Genomic DNA, 27,880 nt, shown 5'->3' on the forward strand with positions numbered 1-27,880 from the left:
GTGAGTTCCAGTAACAGGAATGAGTGCCAATAACAGGAGTGAGTTTCAGTGACAGGAGTGAGTTTCAGTAACAGGAGTGAGTTCCAGTAACAGGAGTGAGTTCCAGTAACAGGAGTGAGTTCCAGTAACAGGAGTGAGTTCCAGTAACAGGAGTGAGCATTGTCCCCTAGTTTATTGATTTAATACTGTGAATATTAGTTAATGTAAACCACTTTTTGTTCCATATCTGTTTTTTATTATCATTTATCCATTTGTTTAAAAAAAAACATGATAATAACTTTAATCAGTTTCAAGTTTGGGTTATCTTAAAAATATAAAATTAGCTTTGAATGTGCATACGTATGTAGTGATTTATTTTGTCATAAATATAAATTATTTGAACATGCAGTTAATCATTTCTTTAAAATAAAGACTTTCTTGAGAAAAGATGAAAAAAATGAGTGGACTTGCTCTTTTTAAACATGCTTTTAAATTAGTTTCACATGAGTTTTGTAACCATATCAGATTAGAATCCTTGTAACAAAAAATCAGTACATATTTAGATTCTATAAACCTACTCATAACACATTATAATGCATTTATATAAAGCATTATAAATATAATCTTTTTACAACACAATCTTATTAATATTATAGGTAATACGTCCTATGAACCCTGTATTCATAATGTATTATAAACAACACATTATAAACTACAAGTGTAAGTAGGGTTTATAAAGAAAGGGTTTATAATGCTTTATAATATCTGCTCATAAGAACATTGTACAATGTAGTGTTGTAATGCACTATAACACAGATTTTGTATATTTTGGTATAATGCATTATAATATGCAGCTATGATTTCTCAAATTAAGCTTTTATATAAGTGTGTAACACATTATAAATCCTTTAATACAGTCATTACTGATTTTAAGTGAAGTTAATTTTCATATGCTTAATTTGAGAAATCATAACTGCAGATTATAAGGCATTATACCAAAATATACCAAATTTGTGTTATGGTGCATTATAACACTACATTTTACAATGTTCTTATGAACAGATTATAAGGCATTACAAGCTCTTTCTTTATAAACCCTTATACTTGTAGTTTATAATGTGTTATGAATGTCGCTATAAGTACTTATGAGCTATTATACAGGCTTATTACAGTCATTATAAGGTATTATGCATGTCATATAATGCATTATGAATGCATTTATAATACATTATAATATGCAGCTATGATTTCTCAAATTAAGCTTTTATGTAACACATTATAAAGCCTTATATACAGTCATTACTGTCAAGACATTATAGTAAGGCATTATAAAATTTACTTCATGTTTAAAAAGCATGTGAAAACTCACTTCATTTAAAGTCAGTAATGACTGTATATAAGGCTTTATAATGTGTTACGAACTTATATAAAAGCTTAATTTGAGAAATCATAGCTGCATATTATAATGCATTATACCAAAATGTACCAAATCTGTGTTATAGTGCTTTATAACACTACATTGCACAATTTTCTTATGAACAGATATTATAATGCATTACAAGTCTTTTATGTATTCTTTATAAACTCCTATATTTGTAGTTTATAATGTGTTATGAATGTCGCTGTAAGTACTTATGAGTTATTATACTGGCTTATTACAGTCATTATAAGGAATTATGCATGTCATATAATGCATTATGAATGCATTTATAATCCATTATGAATACAGGGTTCGTAGAAAGTGTTACCTATAATATTAATAAGATAGTGTTTGATTACTCTTTATGTTTATAATGCTTTATATAAATGCATTATAATGTGTTAAAAGTATGTTTATAGGCTCTAAACATGTACTGATTTTTTACACCCTTACACTTGTAGTTTATAATGTGTTATGAATGTTGCTGTAAGTACTTATGAGCTATTATACAGGCTAATTACAGTCATTATAAGGAATTATGCATGTCATATAATGCATTATGAATGCATTTATAATCCATTATGAATACAGGGTTCGTAGAAAGTGTTACCTATAATATCAATAAGATAGTGTTTGATTACTCTTTATGTTTATAATGCTTTATATAAATGCATTATAATGTGTTAAAAGTATGTTTATAGGATCTAAACATGTACTGATTTTTTACACCCTTACACTTGTAGTTTATAATGTGTTATGAATGTTGCTGTAAGTACTTATGAGCTATTATACAGGCTAATTACAGTCATTATAAGGAATTATGCATGTCATATAATGCATTATGAATGCATTTATAATCCATTATGAATACAGGGTTCGTAGAAAGTGTTACCTATAATATCAATAAGATAGTGTTTGATTACTCTTTATGTTTATAATGCTTTATATAAATGCATTATAATGTGTTAAAAGTATGTTTATAGGATCTAAACATGTACTGATTTTTTACACCCTTACACTTGTAGTTTATAATGTGTTATGAATGTTGCTAATTACAGGCTAATTACAGTCATTATAAGGAATTATGCATGTCATATAATGCATTATGAATACAGGGTTCGTAGGAAGTGTTAATTATAATATAAATCTAAACGTGTACTGAGTTTTTACACCCTTACACTTGTAGTTTATAATGTGCTGTGAATGTTGCTGTAAGTACTTATGAGCTATTATACAGGCTTATAAGGTATTATGCATGTCATATAATGCACTATGAATGCACTATGAATGCATTCATAAGGCATTATGAATACAGGGTTTGTAGGAAGTGTTACCATATTATAAGCTATTAAGCTCTTGTGTACGTGTATCATATAATGCATTATAAATACAGGATGCATTGGATTTATAGTATGTGATAGCACTCGGATAGCTTCAGGAGAACACAACACACAATATATTTCATGTATTTAATGTATGTATTTAATATTTACAGCTCTGTCGAGCCTGCAGGTGCAGCTTTAACACTTCCATAACTCACGCAAAATAAAAGCGTAATCGTCGCCTCTGCCCCGGACTGAAATTTTAATAAGGGAACTGTCGTCAGACTCGCGGGAACGTTTTTTTTTTTCCCGAGGTACAACATCACCCCTCCGTACACACACACACTAATACACACACACACACACTTCTACATTAGGTGCAATAAGAATTTCAATGAGAGAAAATAATCAAATCAGCGCGCTTTATTAGAATATGATTTATACCGACGACTAGAGGCGAAAAAGGAGCAAATTCTGTTAATGTTCCTCATTTCTTCCTCCTTTAGCCCAAAACGAGAGCGTGATGACTTCCAGCTGCCTCTTCCCCGAGAAGCTAATCTACACACTGACACATGTCAGGAAATCTGAAAGTAATGTATTTGCCGTTTGACAAGAGAAGGGGAAAGTAAAGCACAAAGATCTCCACTTAATTAACATCACAGAGCGACTCCCTCCCTCTGCTCCATTCAGAGCGCAGGAATCCTGCGTATTCATGAGATTAATTTACGTATGTAAATGGCATCAGAGAGGAGCCCTGGAGGAGACCGACGACCTATAAGAGCAGAGAGAGGAGCTGTCAATCAGGAGACCGGTCCGGTCTGCTAATCCTTATGAGAGAGGAAGTGTGTGTGTGTGTGTGTGTGTAAGAGTGTGTGTGTGTGTGTATTGAAAGTATTAAACACTTGTGGTCAGAAGAAAACACTTAGCGTTAGCTATAATTTAACCCTTATAAAACCCTACAGACGGATTTTCCATCCAAAATCTCACCTTGTGTTCTCAGCTTAATTACTCAGGAATCCCTTCACACATAAACATAATCCATATATGGTTAGAAAGGGCGGAGCTTACTCTTTCTAAAAATAGTGATGAATAACATCCCAGTGCAGTAAAGCTAAATCTACAAGAAACCAATTGAGAGAAACACCTAAAAAAGTGAAAAATCTCCTTCCCCAACCAATATTATTTACCTTTAGTGCTTCAAACATATTTATATGATGTTTCATATAAACCAAATAATATCAGTAAATAAAGACTGAAAAGTGTCCACAGAAAAAACAGTGTGAAACTACCTGCTTTACTCAAACTAAAGCTAGGTATGGTGTGCGCACTACTTTATATATATATATATATATATATATATATATATATATATATATATATATATATATTTAATAGAATTTTACTTGCACATTTTTACTAAGTAGATATTTTGCACTAAACATTTTTATTTATTTAGACTAAAAAAAGTTTCTTTGTGTTTCCTCATTAAAATACTGAAAGGTATAGGCTGCTCTGAGTGTCAGGTTTTTAGTATCTACATGTATCCTAGAGGTGTGATTATTGATTATCAAGAAAAATAAAACAAATCCGCCTGATGCTGTTTCTCCATTTATTTTATCAAAGTAATAATTAATAAACCATGTAATGAACTCAATTCATCAATACTATTATGCTTTATTATAACTCATAAACAATCTATTTTAACCATTTTTGAAAAGATATTTTAGGTGTGAATATATTTAGTCTATATATTCAAAAATAAGAAAAAGAAAATAAAACAGGCGCTTGGTAAAATTTTGAGCAAAACATGATCAGTTCCAGAAAAATATATAACAATTCTGCTTCCTTTTACATTTTAAATGATGATATTTTTGAGCAGCCGTATGTCTTCTGGAGTGAAAGAGATCAGGGCATGTGTCTGTCTGATATAATTACTGTGTTATAACACCTGAAAGAGGAACTGAAAACAAAAACGGAGACAAAAAACACATAAAAAACAGCCTGGGTATATGTGTTTGTTTTGTTCTCTTTCTGTACCTTTTTCAGGTATAACAGGCTTAGCTTAGGCTAACGCAGCTAGCAGTGCATAAAGCTAGTTTAGCTAACTACAGATAAAGTTCACATGAGCCGGTTTATAATATGACTCGGCGTTTCTTGCCGTGGTAGAATTTACTGAACGCCTCTTTCACTGTATTGTGTATATTTAGCCTGGCCCATAGACTGTATATAGTTGGAAAGAGCATCTTCTCTCAAAAGTGAAGCCACCACAGGTCGGGCGCCCCCTGCTGTTCGGTTTCAGAAAGCTGTGTAACCCCACCCATCCCCATAGGTTTCAATGGCAAAACAGAACAACTTTCAATCAGGTTTGTTTCTAATATACTGTAATTCTACCTCCAGTATTTAAATGCAGCAGCTAGTGTAGCCTCTGCTTATATTGTTTAATTTTTATATCTCCACAGAATTCGTTTTTAAAACGTTATTCAGCTCTATTCAAAAAAGGTGTGGTTATTGTAAAACGGCTGATTATGGGCGGGACCATTAACAGACCGTCAGCTCTGCTCCGCCCTGCCCCGCTCTGCCCCGCTCTGCAGCCTGTGACCTCGAGGCAGCCCTCAGGGGCGGGGTTATTTAAATGAGTAGGCGGTCTCTCCACAGTCTTTCTCCCTCCTCTGGTCTCTACTGCGCAGACTCGGGTTTCAGGATCGCCAACATGGAGGAAGATTTTGGCTTCATTTTCAATGAATGAATGGGAACGGAGACACAGCGTCCATCTTTTTTTACAGTCTCTGGCCTGGCCCAACTTGGCAACCCAGGGTAGCTTTGCATCTGGGGAGGGGTGGGCAGGGCAGACTACTCTCTGTGGTGTTTTTAAATTGGACTGCTTTAACTATTTAACACACTCACTCTCACCTCCTATAGAAGGTGCTATACTTTTAATCATTTAACAAAAAGAATTACAGCAAAAAGAATGTGTTCCCTTCAGAAACAACACACTAACCATCTTAGACATCTGGACTCGAGTCACATGACTCAAAAGCTATTCAACATATTTGATTTTTTTTTTTACAAGTGTTTACATAAGTAATACCGAATCAAATACAACAATTAACCAACAGTTAATTATAGTGGTCTCTAATCACAAACAATACAAAATTCAATACTTTTGCTCACTGTACAATATACAGTTCTGCAAAAAAATCAGTTTCTCTGATTTTACTATTTATAGGTTTATGTTTGAGTAAAATGAACATTGTTGTTTTATTCTATAAACTACAGACAACATTTCTCCCAAATTCCAAATAAAAATATTCTCATTTAGAGCATTTATTTACAGAAAATGAGAAATGACGAAGAGCTTTCAGACCTCAAATAATGCAAAAAATAAAACCAGTTCATTTTCATAAAGTTTAAAAGTTCAGAAATCAATATTTGGTGGAATAACCCTGGTGGTTTTTAATCACAATTTTTTTTATGCATCTTGGCATCATGTTCTCCTCCTCCACCAGTCTTACACACTGCTTTTGGATAACTTTATGCTGCTTTACTCCTGGTGCAAAAATTCAAGCAGTTCAGTTTGGTGGTTTGATGGTTTGTGATCATTTAATCTTCCTCTTGATTATATTCCAGAGTTTTTTTTATTTGTTAAAATGTAAAGAAACTCATCATTTTAAGTGCTATCGTAGAGCTGTATTTGTTATATTTCTAGTGTTTGTTTTTAGACAATTCCTGCCTGTAATTTTATTATATATCTTTTGTTTTTAAACAGTGTAAATTCACGTGTGATTGCTGCAGAACTCTGAGCAGAAACTTTGAATTTATAAGTTTATAAAGTGTGAGGGTCAGAGACTCGGAGTTCAGAGCTCTGCTGCTGCTGTTTCTCTGTTTCTGCCAGAGGCTGAAATCCTGCACTGTGAACTTCAGAGTCAGAAGGTTCAGCGCTGAGCGGCGTCTCTCTGATCGCTATCTCTGACTGATATCTCCACTTACTGCCTTCAACCGGCTTCACAATCAGAGCTGCAGTAAAACCAGTGTTGCTAACTTATAGCCACTTTGTCGCTATATTTATTATATATTTATCTAGCGTCAAATTTAATGATTTTTGTGGTGTTATTCAAGACGTTTGCTGTGTGAGACGAAAATAAATCACTGTGTTTAATGACTACATTATCAACTGACTTATCATACAATAAATGGAACACCCTCAATAATTTAACTCATCCTGTCTATTAATGTAAATCTGTTAATTAATGTCAACTTTCAAAAGTTTCTAAATGCTATATTTATTCTATTTGATTGTATTTATATTATATTTAGGCCTGCCTGTCATATAATGATAATTACACGAATAACAAATCGTAAAATATATGGAGAAATGTTTGCTGAACTTGGCCAGAATATCAGCTTTGTTTAAAAACAGCCGTTTTATTTTATTGAATATTAATATTAATGTGAGTATGTTTTATGATTAAATGTAGCATTTTAATTTCTTTTTCTGGTGCGCACCATCTGAGTTAGTCTCTCTCTCTTTATTCTCTGACTGAAGCTTCTCACTGTGTACTTCACCAGTGTGTAGCTCCGCCCTCCCGCATCTGCACAGATCTGATTGGCAGAAGAAAGCGTTTGGTGATCTTACAGCGCACGTGATTGGTCTCTGAGTTTACTGCGCCGCAATAAAGCACCTCTGATCTATACATCTTCAAAAACATGTACTATGCATATTAGGCGATGACGTCATTCAGCAACTTCTAGCACAGCCAATAGCTACTCTCCTTACCGAGGAGTGGGCAACCAGAGCTTCAGCATTAACAGTGTTTAACAGGGATCACCGGTGGATCTCACTGACCTCTGGCTGAAGCCGGAGTCCTTCCTGCGGCAGTGCAGCGTGACCACGCGGTGTCCCTCACTCCTCACGTCCTGACTCACCGTCCAATGCACCGGATTACTCGCCCGAGCCCCGAGAAACGCCACGCCCTCTTTCAGCTTCACCCTAAAACACAGAGAGAGAAAAACAATACAAGTGTTACAATATAACAATATAGCAAAGTAGATACTGTATCGATTTTTAAAAACAGCTTTTAGTAATCAAGGCTTTACAGAAGCACAGAACGGTAAACCCCCCCCCCCCATTCACCACATTGTGCCCTCATCTATCCCACACCGCCCACATCTATCCATCACACCCCGCCCACATAAATCCCACCCCGCCCACATCTATCTACCGCGCCCCACCCACATCCATCACACCCCGCCCACATATATCCCACCCCGCCCACATCTATCCACCAGGCCCACCCACATCCATCACACCCCGCCCACATCTATCACACCCCGCCCACATCTATCCACCACGCCCCACCCACATCCATCACACCCCGCCCACATCTATCCCACCCCGCCCACATCTATCTACCGCGCCCCACCCACATCCATCACACCCCGCCCACATCTATCCCACCCCGCCCACATCTATCCATCACACCCCGCCCACATATATCCCACCCCGCCCACATCTATCCACCAGGCCCACCCACATCCATCACACCCCGCCCACATCTATCACACCCCGCCCACATCTATCCACCACGCCCCACCCACATCCATCACACCCCGCCCACATCTATCCCACCCCGCCCACATCTATCCATCACACCCCGCCCACATCTATCCACTACGCCCCACCCATATCCATCACACCCCGCCCACATCTATCCCACCCCGCCAACATCTATCCAACACACCCCATCCACATCTATCGTGCCCCGCCCATAACCATCACCCCGCCCACATATATCACACACCGCCCACATCTATCCTCTACACCCCGCCGACATCCATCACTCCCCGCCCACATATATCCCGCCCCGCCCACATCCATTACACACCTCCCACATCCATCAAACACATCTATCCCACCCCGCCCACATCTATCCACCACACCCTGCCCACATAGATCATGCCCGCCCACATATATATCATGCCCCGCCCACATCTATCCATCACACCCCGCCAACATCTATCCACCACACCCCATCCACATCTATCGTGCCCCGCCCATAACCATCACCCCGCCCACATCTATCACACCCCGCCCACATCTATCCACCACACCCCGCCCACATCTATCCACCACACCCCGCCCACATATATCACACCCTGCCCACATCTATCCACCACACCCTGCCCACATAGATCATGCCCGCCCACATATATATCATGCCCCACCCACATATATCCACCACACCCCGCCCACATATATCACACCCTGCCCACATCTATCCACCACACCCCGCCCACATAGATCATGCCCTGCCCACATATAATCACACCCGCCCACATATATCCACCACACTCCGCCCACATATATCACACCCTGCCCACATCTATCCACCACACCCCGTCCACATAGATCATGCCCTGCCCACATATAATCACACCCGCCCACATCTATCCACCACACCCCGCCCACATAGATCATGCCCCGCCCACATATAATCACACCCGCCCACATATATCCACCACACTCCGCCCACATATATCACACCCTGCCCACATCTATCCACCACACTCCGCCCACATATATCATGCCCCGCCCACATATATCCTCCACCGTCTGCCCACATCCATCATTCCCTGCCCACATATATCATGCCCCGCCCACATCCATCACACCCCACCCACACATATCGACCACACCCCACCCACATATATCCACCACACCCCTCCCACAGTGCCTGTGTATGAATACTAACATGTGTTCCTTTGTTCTCTATTGTGCTATTTGTTTTTGATCCTCTGTCTTTCTGTGAGCTTTAATCTCTATGTTTTGACACTTTCTTTTGTTTAATTTCTCTTTGTTTGATTCCCAATCCTGCAGTTTTGTGTAAGTTTAGTTTCTGGTTTGTTTTCTTTAGTTTATGTGTCTAATTTTGCTTGTTTGTTTATTTTGTCTTATTGCTAATTAATCATTTGTTTTAAAGTCCTTGTTTCTGTAGCTTTAGTGTTTATTTTACTACCCTAGTATTATTATTTGAGATAAGGAAAACAAAAAAAGCAAAAAAAAACTCAATCGTAATTCGCAATATCAATATATTTATATGTATATATATATGACGTTTTTTCCAGTACTCAGCTATATACTGTAAAGCAGGCCTGTGTAAGTATGTATTTATGACTGAGCGTTTTGTATCTGGATCACATGAAGCTGTTCACACTGACAAAACGCTGCTAATTGGTTCAGCGCTAATAGATGCAGATGTAATAACAGTGTGCAGACTGGCACCGTGCCAACCGTGCAGCTGCACCCCGTCAGCCTGGTGCACATCGCTCAGCTCACGAGCATCGGGTTAGAAAAGAGAGAGAGAGAGAGAGAGAGAGATATAGATGAAGAATAAAAATCAACTCCAACCACACTGCACACAATCATCATCAAATTAATACAGAAATAAAAGGCCAAAGCAGAGCATGCAGAAATTATTCATAATATAATTTATTCCAGTCAATCATTTTACATTCATTTTCTGAGTTTTTGGGTTAAACTGGTTCTGCATTGTGTTGATGTGATTTTTTTTCTTTTATTAACCAAATGAAAACGTCTGTATTGAGTTTTGCCTAAAAAAAGGTAATTTAATTTTCTGTAATTTTGCTTATTCCAAAAAAAAGGTATGTATGTATATAGGGGTGTGACATATCGTATCAAACGCAATAATATCACCAACATTTTTGAATAATTTGAACAATATTATACCCTAATTATCACATCAGGGTACTACTTTTTTACTGTTTTAGAAAAAGGAAAAATCACACTGTTCTCATTTCCCATTATATACAGCTCTGGAAAAAATTAGAACCACCTTAAAAATGGTGAGTTTCTTTGATTTCTTTGAAGCCATCAAACCAAGGTCAACTGCTTGAATTTTTGCACCAGGAGTAAAGCAGCATAAAGTTATCCAAAAGCAGTGTGTAAGACTGGTGGAGGAGAACATGATGCCAAGATTAATAAAAAAATTTATTAAAAAAAAGTTATTCCAGGGTTACTCCACCAAATATTAATTTCTGAACATAAAACTTTATGAATATGAACTTGTTTTCTTGTTTCCTTGTATCTTTTTTTTGTTATTTCAGTCATTTCTCATTTTCTGTAAATAAATGCTCTAAATGAGAATATTTTTATGTGGAATTTGGGAGAAATGTTGTCTGTAGTTTATAGAATAAAACAACAATGTTCATTTTACTCAAACATAAACCTATAAATAGCAAAATCAGAGAAACTGATTCAGAAACTGAAGTGTAAATATTATATCTGTCCAGAATTATTTATTTTACTTTAATTCTAGATACATGGAGATATTTGGAGTGCTTTATTAATATTATTATTAGTGTCATGACTGATCCTTATTAACCTGATAAAATCCTTGTATATTTTAATATCTCACTTAGGGGTGTGCCATATCATATTATATATTATAATTATTATACTATATGAGTAATGAGTATTGTTATCTTAAAATACTATTAAATATTGCGATATTATTTTAATGGCATATCACACCCCTAGTTTTTGATCAAATACTGATCTAAACATAATAAATTCTTCTATACGTCTCCGCTGTGTTCAGCAGCCTGCAGGAAAAATATTATTAACCCCATAAAAATTCTTCTTCAGCACCTCCCCCACCCTCCCAATCCATCAGAGACCCTCACATCACCATATTTATATTACTCAGAAATATACGCTACCAGGAAATGTGTGCCACCGTTTCCGTCTCAGGCTGACTTTAAAGGATTAAGTCATTATTTCTGAACATATGATAGAGATTATTATGCTGTCAGAGTGAGAGATCTGAGAGTCTGTACTGTGTTCTGTATCACTGAGAGAAACTAAAGAGAGTTTCCCAATAAAAACACGCTTATTTCAGGAAGGAAGGCAGAATAAAAGTCTTTACTGGCTCCTGTACTATGTGCTGCATGATGTATTTTATAGGTTCTATAGTATATTTATTATAGACTGTAGTTCTGTATCTGTTTGTCTTTATACTATATTATTATTCTCCTCCTTATTTTTACCCTGTTCTTTAATAATCAGAACCTACAGGATAGAAAAACACCACAGAGATACAGTTATTGCTACTACACTGAAAACATGATGCGTAAAATTTACTTAAAATTTGCTTGCATTTGCTTTTTTAAGTACATTAAATTTCAGATAAATTTAAGTAACTTCAACTCGGTTTCAAGAATAAATAAGTGAACTGAACTTCAGTCATTCCTTTCTTTTAGTAAACTTTACTTCATTTATTTTTACTGAATCAATCCTTTCTTTTAGTAAACTTTACTTCATTTATTTTTACTGAATCAATCCTTTCTTTTAGTAAACTTTACTTCATTTATTTTTACTGAATCAATCCTTTCTTTTAGTAAACTTTACTTCATTTATTTTTACTGAATCAATCCTTTCTTTTAGTAAACTTTACTTTATTTCTGCATACAATATTACCTAATTACAATTACTTCATTTATACAATATTAATATATATAATTTTAGTTAAAACACACATTCAAATATTTACATAATCTCAAATATTTATTTTGTAAACAGACCAAGTCTCACTGTCTCAACACACGGATGTTTTTAGTTTACTAGTATCAGTAAAAGTAGGAGTAAAAATAATACTTCAGTAGATACAGCATTTCAGTACTTAAGTACAGTAGTGAAGTATTTATATTTATAAGTAATAGTATATAATATCTCTGCTCTGAAGAAATAAAGAGCAACAATTAAGCAATAATAAAATGTAGATGTGAGGTTGTGTAGATGTGAGGTTGTGTAGATGTGAGGTTGTGTAGATGTGAGGTTGTGTAGATGTGAGGTTGTGTAGATGTGAGGTTGTGTAGATGTGTGGTTGTGTAGATGTGAGGTTGTGTAGATGTGTGGTTGTGTAGATGTGTGGTTGTGTAGATGTGAGGTTGTGTAGATGTGAGGTTGTGTAGATGTGAGGTTGTGTAGATGTGAGGTTGTGTAGATGTAAGGTTGTGTAGATGTGTAGATGTGAGGTTCTATATATAGTAGTTGTATAGTTGTGTAGTTGTGTAGTTGTGTAGTTGTGTAGATGTGAGGTTGTGTAGATGTGTAGATGTGTAGATGTGAGGTTGTGTAGATGTGTAGATGTGTAGATGTGAGATTGTGTAGATGTGTAGTTGTGTAGATGTGTAGATGTGAGGTTCTATATATAGTAGTTGTGTAGTTGTGTAGTTGTGTAGATGTGTAGATGTGAGATTGTGTAGATGTGTACATGTGAGGTTGTGTAGATGTGTGGTTGTGTAGATGTGTAGATGTGTGATTGTGTAGTTGTGTAGTTGTGTAGTTGTCTAGTTGTGTAGTTGTGTAGATGTGTACATGTGAGGTTGTGTAGTTGTGTAGATGTGAGGTTGTGTAGATGTGTAGTTGTGTAGTTGTCTAGTTGTGTAGTTGTGTATTTGTGTAGTTGTGTAGATGTGAGGTTGTATATATGTGTAGTTGTATAGATGTGTAGTTGTATAGATGTGTAGATGTGTAGATGTGTAGTTGTGTAGTTGTGTAGTTGTCTAGTTGTGTAGTTGTGTATTTGTGTAGTTGTGTAGATGTGAGGTTGTATATATGTGTAGTTGTATAGATGTATAGTTGTATAGTTGTATAGATGTGTAGATGTGTAGTTGTGTAGTTGTGTAGTTGTGTGGTTGTGTAGTTGTGTATTTGTGTAGTTGCTCTCCACATGCAGTATGTGCTGCTGGTGAGCGGTGAGGCACGGCGGCTCTGTGGCCCCGGAGATCTCAGAGCAGTTATTCTGCTAATCTTCTCACTCGCTGCCCTTTCATTCACCGCCAACGTAATGGGCTGCTCCAGCTGCGACTGCTGCTGCTGCTGCTGCTGCTGCTGCAGCCCGTATTGCGACGGCGGTGCCGGGCTGTATATACGGAGAGAGCGGAGAAAGACAAGAGGCTGCACACCCTCAGCGCTCTTCATCACGCTCCCATTACTCTTTCATTCTTTACCTTTCACATAAAATTACCCGGACGCTCGCGGAGAACGCAGGGTTTTCAGAGCTCGGCGGGGCTTCGTGACAAATTGGCCTCCGTAACGTGCTAATGCTCTCGCCACAAAGCATTCAAACTGTCTCTTTATCAAAGCCTGCGAACAAAACGCAAAGAAAAGAGACCCAGACGACACTGACGCCAGTTCACGAGGCGTGAACCTCCTCACTTCACACTGCAAACACGTGTCGACAAAGCGGCACGCAACAATAATAACGCTAAAGCTAATAATACTAATTCTCCAGTCAGAACATTTCATACTTCTGCCTACACTCCAAACCCACATACACCTCCACAGAAACATAACCACAGTACATGTAGCATGACGTGCACAGCAGCGGCGGCTGTGATTGGTCGGCTGAGCCACCCACACAACAAAAGGCTGTAAACTTGGGCATCTGCGTAGGGCGCTCGCACAGGAGACGCCATTGATATTGATAAGTGCATTGATATGAGAATAATTCTCAGACAAATTAAGACCTCACTAAACCTCACCGTAACGTAATACTTAACACTCATCATACCTTACTTTATCTCAACATCAATCACCATACCTCACTAAACTCGACCGTAACTTATCATTCCTCACTTACCTTATAAAATTTCACTAAACTTGACCATGCCTTACCATTCCTTACTATATCTCACATATCGTCTCACTATACCTGACCATGACTCACCATACATCACTGTATCTCACAATACCTGACCATACCTCATACTTCACCATACCTCACTAAACCTCACCATACCTCACCAAACATCACTATACATTACCACGCATTACCATACATCAACATACATCACCATACATTACTTTTCATCACCATACATCACCACACCTCACCATACAACACCATACATCACTATACATCATCACACCTCACCATACATCACCATACATCACTATTCATCACCATGCATCACCACACCTCACCATACATCACTATTCATCACCATACATCACCACACCTCACCATACATCACTATTCATCACCATACATCACCACACCTCACCATACATCACCATACATCACTATTCATCACCATACATCACCACACCTCACCATACATCACCATACATCACTATTCATCACCATGCATCACCACACCTCACCATACATCACTATTCATCACCATACATCACCACACCTCACCATACATCACTATTCATCACCATACATCACCACACCTCACCATACATCACCATACATCACTATTCATCACCATACATCACCACACCTCACCATACATCACCATACATCACTATTCATCACCATACATCACCACACCTCACCATACATCACCATACATCACTATTCATCACCATACATCACCACACCTCACCATACATCACCATACATCACTATTCATCACCATACATCACCACACCTCACCATACATCACCATACATCGCTATTCATCACCATGCATCACCACACCTCACCATACATCACTATTCATCACCATACATCACCACACCTCACCATACATCACCATACATCACTATTCATCACCATACATCACCACACCTCACCATACATCACCATACATCGCTATTCATCACCATGCATCACCACACCTCACCATACATCACTATTCATCACCATACATCACCACACCTCACCATACATCACCATACATCACTATTCATCACCATACATCACCATACCTCACCATCACCATACATCACCATACATCGCTATTCATCATCATATATTACTGTATCTCACAATACCTGACCATACCTCAAACCTCACCATACCTTATTATACCTCACCATATAATCTCACTATACCTGACCATACCTCACAATATATCACTGTACCTCACAATACATCACTATATATCACTGTACCTCATAATACCTGACCATGTCTCAAACTTTACCATACTTTACCATTCCCTCCTTTACCTCACCATATTGTCTTACTAGACCTTACCATACATCACCATACCTCACAATACCTGACCATACCTCATACTTCACCATACCTCACTATTCCTCACAATACATCACCATATCATCCCAGTATACCTGAGCATACCTCACTAAACCTCACCAAGCCTCACCATACCTTCTCACAATACCACACTGAACCTCACTACACTTCACCTTACCTCACAATACCACACCCTAAACCTCACTATACCACACCCTAAACCTCACTATACCACACTGAACCTCACTACACTTCACCTTACCTCACAATACCACACCCTAAACCTCACTATACCACACCCTAAACCTCACTATACCACACTGAACCTCACTACACTTCACCTTACCTCACAATACCACACCCTAAACCTCACTATACCACACCCTAAACCTCACTATACCACACTGAACCTCACTACACTTCACCTTACCTCACAATACCACACCCTAAACCTCACAATACCACACCCTAAACCTCACTATACCACACCCTAAACCTCACTATACCACACTGAACCTCACTACACTTCACCATACCTTGTGCTCTAGTTGTGAATTAACGTTGTGCACTAAAACTTTAAATCAACTTTTTTACAATTTTATTTGGTTTTATTTGGTCATTATGTTAAACGGTAATTTCAGCCCTAGAAATAAAGAAATCATCTTTTACAAAAAGACCAGGAAACAGTCTGACCGGTTTTCTCTTTTTCAGTGGTTGAAAAAAGTGTACACACATCAAATCAATGAGGAAAAACATCAGTGGTTAATTAGGAAATGGCAGGTTTTAATGAGATTGGTCTGGCTAATATTATTACATTACATTTCATTACATTTGGCAGACGCTTTTGTCCAAAGCGACTTACAATAGTCAAGTACAATGTAAAATAAGTTTAAAGGTAAAACATCTTTGGATAGGGATAAAAGGAGGTCAAAGGGGAATAATATGATAGAGGAGTGAAGGAGGGGAAGAAGGAAAGGGGGTTAGAAGTAGTTAGTGTGTTAGAGGTGTTAGGAGAGTAGGTGCTCTTTGAAGAGCTCTGTCTTCAGGAGTTTATTAAAGATAGTGAGAGATTCTCCTGATCTGGTAGTAGAAGGTAGTTTGTTCCACCATTGGGGAACTCTGTATGAGAACAGTCTGGATTGCTTTGTGTGAATGTTTGTTTGGTAAAGCGAGGCGACGTTCATTGGAGGAGCGCAGCGGCCGGGAGGTAGCGTAAGCCTTCAGGAGAGAGTGCAGGTAGGAAGGAACCTGTTCTGTCATCACCTTGTAGGCGATTGTAAGAGTTTTGAATTTGATGCGAGCATCAACTGGTAGCCAATGGAGCTCAATGAGCAGCGGGGTGACATGTGCCCGTTTTGGCTGGTTGAAGACCAGACGTGCTGCTGCGTTCTGGATCATCTGGAGTGGTTTTACTACACAGGCCGGGAGGCCAGTTAGCAGGGCATTGCAGTAGTCGAGGCGTGAGATGACGACCGCTTGCACCAGGAGTTGGGTGGCCTGTTGCGTCAGGAACGGTCTAATTTTTCGGATGTTATAGAGCGCAAAGCGGCAGGACCGAGCAACTGAGGCCACATGGTGCGTGAAGGAGAGTTGGTCATCAACCAGAACACCCAGGTTCCTAGCAACCTTTGTCGGTGAGAGAGAGAGAGAGTCGATACTTATAGAGAAGTTGTGTTGAAAAGATGGTTTTGCTGGTATAACCAGAAGTTCAGTCTTTGAGAGATTTAATTGAAGGTGATGCTCCTTCATCCATGAGGATATGTCAGAGAGACACTGCGATATCCGTGCAGAGATTTCTGGTGGAAAAACACAAAAACCTGAAGATTGGAAAGCAGTTTTAAAGATGACCCCCCTCCTCCCCCCGTTCTAGAGCACCACATGGATCTCAGCTTATTAATTCAGAAACAACCTGAACATCAATTAAATTAGTATTTACAAAAGTGAAGAGTGTCAGCAGGACCAGACGCAGAGTGAGACAGATAAAAGAGAGAGAGAGAGACAGAGAGAGAGAGAGAGAGAGAGAGATTGTAATAACAGATAGAGATAACGTGTCAGAACGCTGACAGCTCGTCGCAGGCCTCCACCAGCTGCCTGAAATAATACCAGCCAATTCCCCTGATTCTGATTTCTGATGCATTATAAACTCAGGAGTGTTCAATACTGTAATTCTGCTGTTTCTGCTGCTGTTATTATAGCAGATCTCGCTCTATGATGACGGTCTACATGTTGTCGGTGTGTGATGTCCTCCAGACGCTTCACTAAATCACTAAATCAATAAGCTGTCCTCAAAAATCGTCAAAAGTGTATAAAAAATGTTCTACCAGGAGACTCTAAAGCTACGTCACTTCATTTCCCAACCAATCTCCAGCTAACAAATGTGGCTTTAATGCTATGTCACTTAATTTCCTAATCAATCACAAGCTAACAAAGGCACCTAGTAAAAGTTCTATTAGGAGACTCTAATGCTACATCACTTTATTTCCCAACCAATCACAAGCTAACAAAAGCATTCAGTGAAAGTTCTACCAGGAGATTCTAATGCTACGTCAATTAATTTCTCAACCAATCAGAAGCTAACAAAAGCATTCAATGGAAGTTCTACCAGGAGATTCTAATGCTACGTCAATTAATTTCTCAACCAATCAGAAGCTAACAAAAGCCGCTTTAGTGCTACGTCACTTCATTTTTCTTAACCAATCACAAGCTAACAAAAGTGACTTTAATGCTACATCACTTTATTTTCCAATCAATCACAAGCTAACAAAGGCGTTTAGTGAAAGTTCTACCAAGAGACTTTAATGCTACATCACTTAATTTCTTAACCAATCACAATCTAACAAAAGCATCTAGCAAAAGTTCTATTAGGAGACTCTAATGTTACATCACTTAATTTCTTAACCAATCACAATCTAACAAAAGCATCTAGTGAAAGATGTACCAGGAGACTCTAATTCTACCTCAATTAATGTCTCAACCAATCACCAGCTAACAAAAACATCTAGCAAAAGTTCTATTAGGGGACTCTTATGCTATGTCACTTAATGTCTCAACCAATTACCAGCTAACAAAAATGTCTAGCAAAAGTTATATTAGGAGACTCTAATGCTACGTCACTTCATTTCTTAACCAATCACAAGCCAACAAAAACTTCAAGTAAAAGTTCTACCAGGAGACTCTACTGTTACATCACTTCATTTCCCAACCAATCACAAGCCAACAAAAATGTCTAGCAAAAGTTCTATTAGGAGACTCTAATGTTACATCACTTAATTTCTTAACCAATCACAATCTAACAAAAGCATCTAGTGAAAGATGTACCAGGAGACTCTAATTCTACCTCAATTAATGTCTCAACCAATCACCAGCTAACAAAAACATCTAGCAAAAGTTCTATTAGGGGACTCTTATGCTATGTCACTTAATGTCTCAACCAATTACCAGCTAACAAAAATGTCTAGCAAAAGTTATATTAGGAGACTCTAATGCTACGTCACTTCATTTCCCAACCAATCACAAGCCAACAAAAATGTCTAGCAAAAGTTCTATTAGGAGACTCTGTATTTGCTCTCAGATCATACACAAGGACACGGTACAGCAGGGAATCCCAGCAATCATCTGCGCTGTGTTTGGAGGCGTCGCTCCTGTTGTTGCCGTTATAAAGGAGGAGATGAGCTGCTCTCTTCAGCTGCTCTCTGCTGTGAGAGTCTCACCGAGAAAAGAGAGAGAGAGACAGAGAAAGAGAGAGAGAAAGAGAGATAGAATCGAACACTGGCTTTACTCCAACCCCTGCAGCTCTCTGTCCACCCACAGAGACCACTCTCTACCTCACCGACATGAGAGGAATCCCTTATGAAAACACACACACACACACACACTTACTGGCGTTATAGTCCAGAGCGCTCAAGCGAAATCCGGGTCAAAACCAAGACGACAAACCAGTCGAGACAAGAGCATAAATTACTGCAACCGCGTCTTACGCTTATTTATGGAAATAAAATTTTATGAATTTGAACAGTTTGTTGTTAAAACTATGTAGTAAACTGAATTGTATCTTCTACTTTCACTAATACTGAGAAATGCACAGATTACACTGGTGAGTATTTATGTGTAGAATGTGTAAGACTAATTCATGTGTCTTGTGGAGGAAAGCGAATAAGACTTTTAACACCACCATATATATAATTAGAGATGAAAATGTGGATCAGCTATAAATTTGTATCTGCTGATATTTAATTTTTGGTAATTTTGCTAATAATTAGAGCTGCTCAGATTATAATAAGGAGTATATATATATATATATATATATATATATATATATATATATATATATATATATATATATATATATATGTAGAATGTGTAAGACTAATTTGTCTTGTGGAGGAAAAAAAATAAAGACTTTTAACACCACCAACCAGATACCCCTCTCCAGAGTGCATCTTTCAGCCCATACAGTGTGCATCTATTAGTACAGTAGCACAACAGAGCTAACAAACATCACTAACCACACAAAATTAATGTTTAATTTGTTGTATTCCAGACGACTAGAGCAGAGTCCAGATCAATACCAGGACATGTTGAGTCTGGGTCAAAATCAAGACCAAATTTTGAGAGAGTGTAGAGGATATTTTGTTGTTTAAATTATGTAGTAAACTAAAAATCGTCAAAAAGGAGATCGGGTGAAAGGTAAATCACCTATGATTTGGTGTTGGCTGATTTTTATCTTCTAATTTTAATCCCACTAATGCTGAGTGGGGCTTAGATTATACTGGTTAGTATTTACATGTAGAATGTGTAAGACTAATTTGTCTTGTGGAGGAAAGTGAATAAAGACTTTTAACACCACTAACCAGATACCCCTCTTCAGAGTCTTCAGACTCTTAGAAAATTGGAAAATTATAAGACCAATTTAAGATCAATTGATACTTTTGGCAGTGTGGTTGTAGCATAAGATCATCAACATTAAAATAAATAAACGCTTAAATTAGATCACGCTGTGTGTAATACATCTATAATATATATAATATATGACTTTCACATTTTCAACTGAATTCTTTTCAATAATATTTTTTTAGATGCACTAGCAAACAGTTTGTTTTTATGTGTTATATTGACTATGTATATAAATATCACATAGAATTAAGTTGGCTTGTCAAAGCCAACTTACTGTTCTTCTTATTCTTCTTATTATTATTATTATTATTATTATTATTATTATTATTCTACGCTAAAATTTCTCAACGCTACTCCTCCTACAGTTTTCGAGCTAGAACCACCAAACTTCACAGGATGGTAGAACCCATAGCCGTGGAGTGTGCTTGTGCTTTTCTAAGCGATCGGAGAACCAGGGTTCTAGCACGGTTCCGTCAAAGTCACTTTTTTCCCCATAGACTTCCATTCACACTTTTTTCAAACTGCTCTAAAAGTCACAATTTTCAAGCTAGAACCACGAAATTCACAAGACATACAGAACTTGCAGAGACGTTTCAGACGATATGCTGATCTCACCGATACGATTTACGGTTTTCGTAAAATTATCGTACGAACTTTCCCCATAGGAATGAATGGGCGGAATGTTGGCCATCTCACACACACCAGCCGATCCTGCGCACGGCCCCCCTCTCTGCCCTGCTCCTCAGTACTGTATCTGTATGGAGAAGAGACTGCTGAACACAACCCACACCAGAACCAATACCACACTACACACACACCACACACCACACATACCCCACACCCCACACAAACTCCACACACCACACACTCTACACACCCCACACATACCCCACACCACACACCCCACACCACACATACCCCACACCACACACACCAAACCCCACACACACACACCACACACTCTACACACCCCACACAACACACAGTCCACTTCCCACACTACATACACTCCACACCACACACAATCCACATCACACACACTCCACATCACACACACTCCACACCACACACTCCACACTTCACACCCCACTCCACAGCCCACACCACACACACTCTACACACCACACACACCCCACACCACACACAGTCCACAGCCCACACTACACACACTCCACACCACACATACCCCACACCACATACTCCACATCCCACCCCAAACACACTCCACACCCCACCCCACACACAACCAACACCACACCACACACTCTACACACCCCACACACTCCACACCCCACGCACTTCACACCACAAACACTTCAAACCACACATACCCCACACCACACACACTTCAAACCACACATAACCCACACCACACAAACCCCACACCACACACACTTTAAACCACACACACTCCACAGCTCACATAGCCCACACCACACACACTCCACCCCACACACACTTCATACCCCACACCACACACACTTTAAACCACACACAAACTCCACAGCTCACATACCCCACACCACACACACTCCACCCCACACATACCACACACAATTCACACAACACCACACACTCCACACCACACATACCCCACACCACACACACTCCATACCACACACACACTCCACAGCTCACATACCCCACACCACACACACTTCACACCACACATACCCCACACCCCACACACTCCATACCACACACACACTCTACAGCTCACATACCCCACACCACACACACTCCACCCCAAACATACCACACACTTCACACCCCACACCACACATACCCCACACTCTCCATACCACACACACACTCCACAGCTCACATACCCCACACCATACACACTCCACCCCACACATACCACACACACTTCACACCCCACACCACACATACCCCACACTCTCCATACCACGCACACACTCCACAGCTCACATACCCCACACCATACACACTCCACCCCACACATACCACACACACTTCACACCCCACACCACACACACTCCACAGCACACATACCCCACACCACACACACTTCAAACCACACAAACCCCACACCACACACACTTCAAACCACACATACCCCACACCACACACACTTCAAACCACACATACCCCACACCACACACACTCCACACCACACAAACCCCACACCACACACACTTCAAACCACACAAACCCCACACCACACACACTTCAAACCACACAAACCCCACACCACACACACTTCAAACCACACATACCCCACACCACACACACTTCAAACCACACATACCCCACACCACACACACTTCAAACCACACATACCCCACACCACACACGCTTCAAACCACACATAACCCACACCACACAAACACTCCACACCACACACACACACCACACACACACACTAACTACACACACACTTCAAACCACACATACCCCACACCACACACACACACTTCAAACCACACATACCCCACACCACACACGCTTCAAACCACACATAACCCACACCACACACACACCCCACACCACACACACACACCCCACACCACACACACACACTTCAAACCACACATACCCCACACCACACACGCTTCAAACCACACATAACCCACACCACACACACACTCCACACCACACAAACCCCACACCACACACACTTTAAACCACACACACTCCACAGCTCACATAGCCCACACCACACACACTCCACCCCACACACACTTCATACCCCACACCACACACACTTTAAACCACACACAAACTCCACAGCTCACATACCCCACACCACACACACTCCACCCCACACATACCACACACACTTCACACCCCACACCACACACACTCCACAGCACACATACCCCACATCACACACACTTCAAACCACACATACCCCACACCACACACACTCCACACCACACAAACCCCACACCACACACACTTCAAACCACACATACCCCACACCACACACACTTCAAACCACACATACCCCACACCACACACACTTCAAACCACACATACCCCACACCACACATTCAAACCACACAAACCCCACACCACACACACTTCAAACCACACATACCCCACATCACACACACACACTTCAAACCACACATACCCCACACCACACACACTTCAAACCACACATACCCCACACCACACACACTCCACACCACACAAACCCCACACCACACACACTTCAAACCACACAAACCCCACACCACACACACTTCAAACCACACATACCCCACACCACACACACTTCAAACTACACATACCCCACACCACACACACTCCACACCACACAAACCCCACACCACACACACTTTAAACCACACACACTCCACAGCTCACATAGCCCACACCACACACACTCCACCCCACACACACTTCATACCCCACACCACACACACTTTAAACCACACACACACTCCACAGCTCACATACCCCACACCACACACACTCCACCACACACATACCAAACACACTCCACAACCCACTCCACACCCCACACACTCCACACCACACTACACAACTTAGTAACTATTTGACAAGCCAACTTAAAGTTCGTTCACGAACTTTGCCTTTTCTAGTTATTATTTTTTTTTTATTGAGGTCACCAGAGCAGACCTGAGGCTGTGATTATCACGGCTCGACCTGAAACAGGGTTTAATTGCAGTAAACGACTGAATTAGCGCACAGTGTGTTTTGAAGCAGGAAGAAAGAAGTGAAATTAGGTGAGATAAACAAGCTGCGAGTGAGAAACTGAAAGAACGAGACAAAACGAGTGTAACTCAGCAAATTAAATGCGTAGTAAGCGTGGGAAGACTCTGCATTTTAACATTTAACTTCTGTCAGCAACCTTAATTAACACCTTATTTTAGCGAATCTAACAGCATGAAAATCATTCAGGAGAAGCTCCTGAAGAAACGTCTTTCAGAAAAGCACATTATATTACTCCGTACCTTAATTTACGCATCTGCTTCAGTCTATAATGAGCAGAGGGCAGGATATAGACACTGTTCATGCAGGCGGTAAAATGGTCATGGCTTTTTGGCCTTTTTATTGTCTTTATCAGATAAAAGGAGAAAAAAAGGAACGTAAAGAAATGTCATGACCCTGTTAAGATGCTATAAGTAGAAAAAGAGTTATTTTTGTAAGGAATGGAAATTCTTTGCATTATCTAACCCTGTGTGCCAATCTGTTTAAAGGTCTTATTCCATCGTTTTTTCATTTATGTGAGAAAAATGGATCAGATAGGAATTTGAATCTGCTGATATTAAATTTCTGGTAATTTAGCTAATAATTAGAGCCGTTCAGATTAAATTAGGGAATATGTACTGTATGTGTAGAATGTGTGTGACTAATTTGTCTTGTGAAGGAAGAAAGACTTTTAACACCACCAACCAGATACCCCTCTTCAGAGTGCATCTTTCAGCCCATACAGTGTGCAGCTATTACCACAGTAACACAACAGAGCTAACAAACACCACTAACCACAGAAAATTAATGTCAAGACCAGAAAGACAAAGCAGTCAAGACAAGAGCGTAGATTACTGGAACTGTGTCTGTTTATTTCAGGTCATTTTGGAGAATTCCTCTTGATCCTTTCCTCAAGATATTTTGACATAGTGTAGAGGACAGTTTGTTTTTTAAATTATGCAGTAAAATAAAGATCGGAAAGGTCGATCGCCTATGTTTTTGTGTCAACTGAATTGTACCTTCTACTTTCACTAGTACTGAGAGATGCTCAGATTACACTGGTAAGTATTTACATGTAGAATGTGTAAGACTAATTTGTCTTGTGGAGGAAAAAGAATAAAGACTTTTAACACCACCAACCAGATACCCCTCTTCAGAGTCTTCAGACTCTTAATCGTTTTTAGTGGGAAAAAAATGCTCAGGTGTTTCTATTTAGCCCTGCTTTAGATCACTGATATAGTGATTTCTGAATAAAAACAGATTTGGGCTCTTGCTCATAAATATTAATAAATGCAAATATATGGCCTCTGATTGGCTAACAGCACTGCAGATTGGAAAAGCCGACTTACTGTTATTTGTAATCTTCTTAATATTAGTCTGTTCACGTTTTTTTAAACGCTAATTCTCCCACAGCTTTTGTTGAAGAAACAAGGAATTGTGCAGGATAATAGTAACTAGTGATTTGCATTGCTTATGCTTGTTGGAGCAATATGTAGTATGCTTTTAATTATGCATTTATTTATTATTTAATTAATGCATTTTACTAGTTTTTATGACATTTTCTGGAGACTTTCGTACATTTCCATTCATTTTCCATAAAAATGTCAGAAAATAGCTGTAATTAAGAAGAAATTCTCACAACCCACCAACCGCCCCATCCCCCTAAAATGAAAATTTCCGTAAATAGGAACTAAACTGAATTAAACTGCCTGTGATTTTTGGAGTGATTCGTGTTTTTATTAGATTTTAGGACATTTTCGAAAACTTCCTGACATTTCTGGAAACTTCCATGAATAGCAAGAAATTACAACCACCCACCCCCCTACATTGCTTGGGCTTTTTGAAGCGATACATGGTATGGTTTTAATAAAACAGACGTTTTCATTCATTTTTAGGGCATTTTCAGAAAAAAATTCTGTAAATTTCCTGAAATTTCCGTAAAAAAGCAAGAAATCCCCCCCCCCAACCATTTTATTTTTTCAACGTTATTAGCACTTTTTTCAAGCCAACTTTTAAAGTTCTTCACACACTTTCTCCCCTTGTTATGATTACTATATTACTATGGCAATTTTGTATATGCGCAATTTCTTCTTCAATATACTAAACAGCAGAAAAAGAAGCTTTACACACAATTTTTTTACAATTTTTTTTTATTATTTTGCCTCAAAGGGTCCGAAAATGGCCTGATTAACATCACACTGACCTCCAGCTCTGTGTGCTGGTTGTGTTCGAGGTTTATGATCTTATGTCAGGTTTATGTACTGAAGTCTAAAGTCTAATTATTCTATTCGTGCCAAAAGGAAACACAGTTTGAGACTGTGAGTCTCTTTAAAGCTCCAGAACTGGAGCTCTGGCTCTAATTGAGCTCTACTGGAGTTTTTTAGAGGGCAGAATAAAACAGCCAGGCATTACTGAGCTCCACAGCCACCAGATATAAATCTGTGTTAAATCACTAAGCAACAGCTGCAGTGTGACGCTGGAACGGAGTCTCAGAGTCAGAGTCAGAGTCTCTGTGCTCTAATTAACTAACAATGCTTCTAAAATATAAAATAACCCAATAAAACAGGGCTGTTTGAGGGTGAATTATTCAGTTACGCTGCACTACTGTTGTTTTCTGTATTAATATAAACAGAATAACTTCACTAAACTGGAAAAATACACTAAATTTACTAATTTTTACTAATTTACGTCTTTATCTCTATTCTAATGTGAATAGCTTTACTGTACTTTAATGTAATTATTATACAGTATACACCAGATATTCACAGTGAATTTAATGTCTGAATGGCTTTAACTTCTTAAAATTAGCTGTAAAATTAGCCACAGGTAATATTAAACATGAGGAATTTGACATATGGGTAAATACAGATCCTAACACTGCTAAATTAATGCGGTCGCTGTCTCAATGAAGAGACAAAAATAAAAAAAGACAGAAAAATTAGCAATAAGTTAACTTTTTTTTACCTTATTTTTATTAGTTTCTTTTATTATTATTTTTTAATTCTTAATTATTTATTTAAAATATGTATTTATTTTTATCATTATAATTTTTGTATTGTACTATGTAAAAGTTATTAAAATAAAAATTAGCTTAATTTTAACAGTTTCCAGTTGTTGTATTTATCTTATCTTCTTTGATCTTAATTTCTTATCAATTAAACCAAATTTTGTTATTATTTTATTTTATTTTTCTCTATTTTTATACTTTATTCACTGCTATTTTTAAATTATTTAATAATGTAGTTATTATTTTCTTTGTCATGTCAATCCCTGTTGAATGTTGTCCTCAATGTACTTCCAAAACTAAACTAAATAAAAGTTGACTGAAGTTATGATTCTTCAATATACCACAAAGTCTTGCAGCATTCTGACAATATTATATTAAATATTAAATATAATATTAAATTAATATTAATATAGAGATAAAGAAAGCCACAGTAGTGATTTACAAAGCTAAGGCTAAGTTAGCTTAGCTAGTGTTACTATACTAGTCCTGTACAGCTCGTATATATCAGCTGGAAATCAACCAGTTTCTAAAGTGGTAACATTATAAATGAATAGTCCTGATGAGG

At 38.7% G+C, this 27,880-nt stretch overlaps 1 protein-coding gene across 1 annotated transcript in view; it reads right to left on the reverse strand.

Annotated features, from left to right (window-relative positions):
• Positions 1-27,880, reverse strand: part of si:dkey-112m2.1 (transmembrane protein 132D) — a 337,783-nt gene that overhangs the window by 138,478 nt on the left and 171,425 nt on the right. The window contains exon 3 of the mRNA XM_049466738.1: positions 7,565-7,708. Within this exon, the coding sequence (XP_049322695.1) occupies positions 7,565-7,708 (144 nt within the window). The remainder of the gene's footprint in view (positions 1-7,564; positions 7,709-27,880) is intronic.

The sequence above is a fragment of the Astyanax mexicanus genome, chromosome 17 (assembly GCF_023375975.1).
Source record: "Astyanax mexicanus isolate ESR-SI-001 chromosome 17, AstMex3_surface, whole genome shotgun sequence".
NCBI classification, from domain to species: Eukaryota; Metazoa; Chordata; class Actinopteri; order Characiformes; family Acestrorhamphidae; genus Astyanax; species Astyanax mexicanus.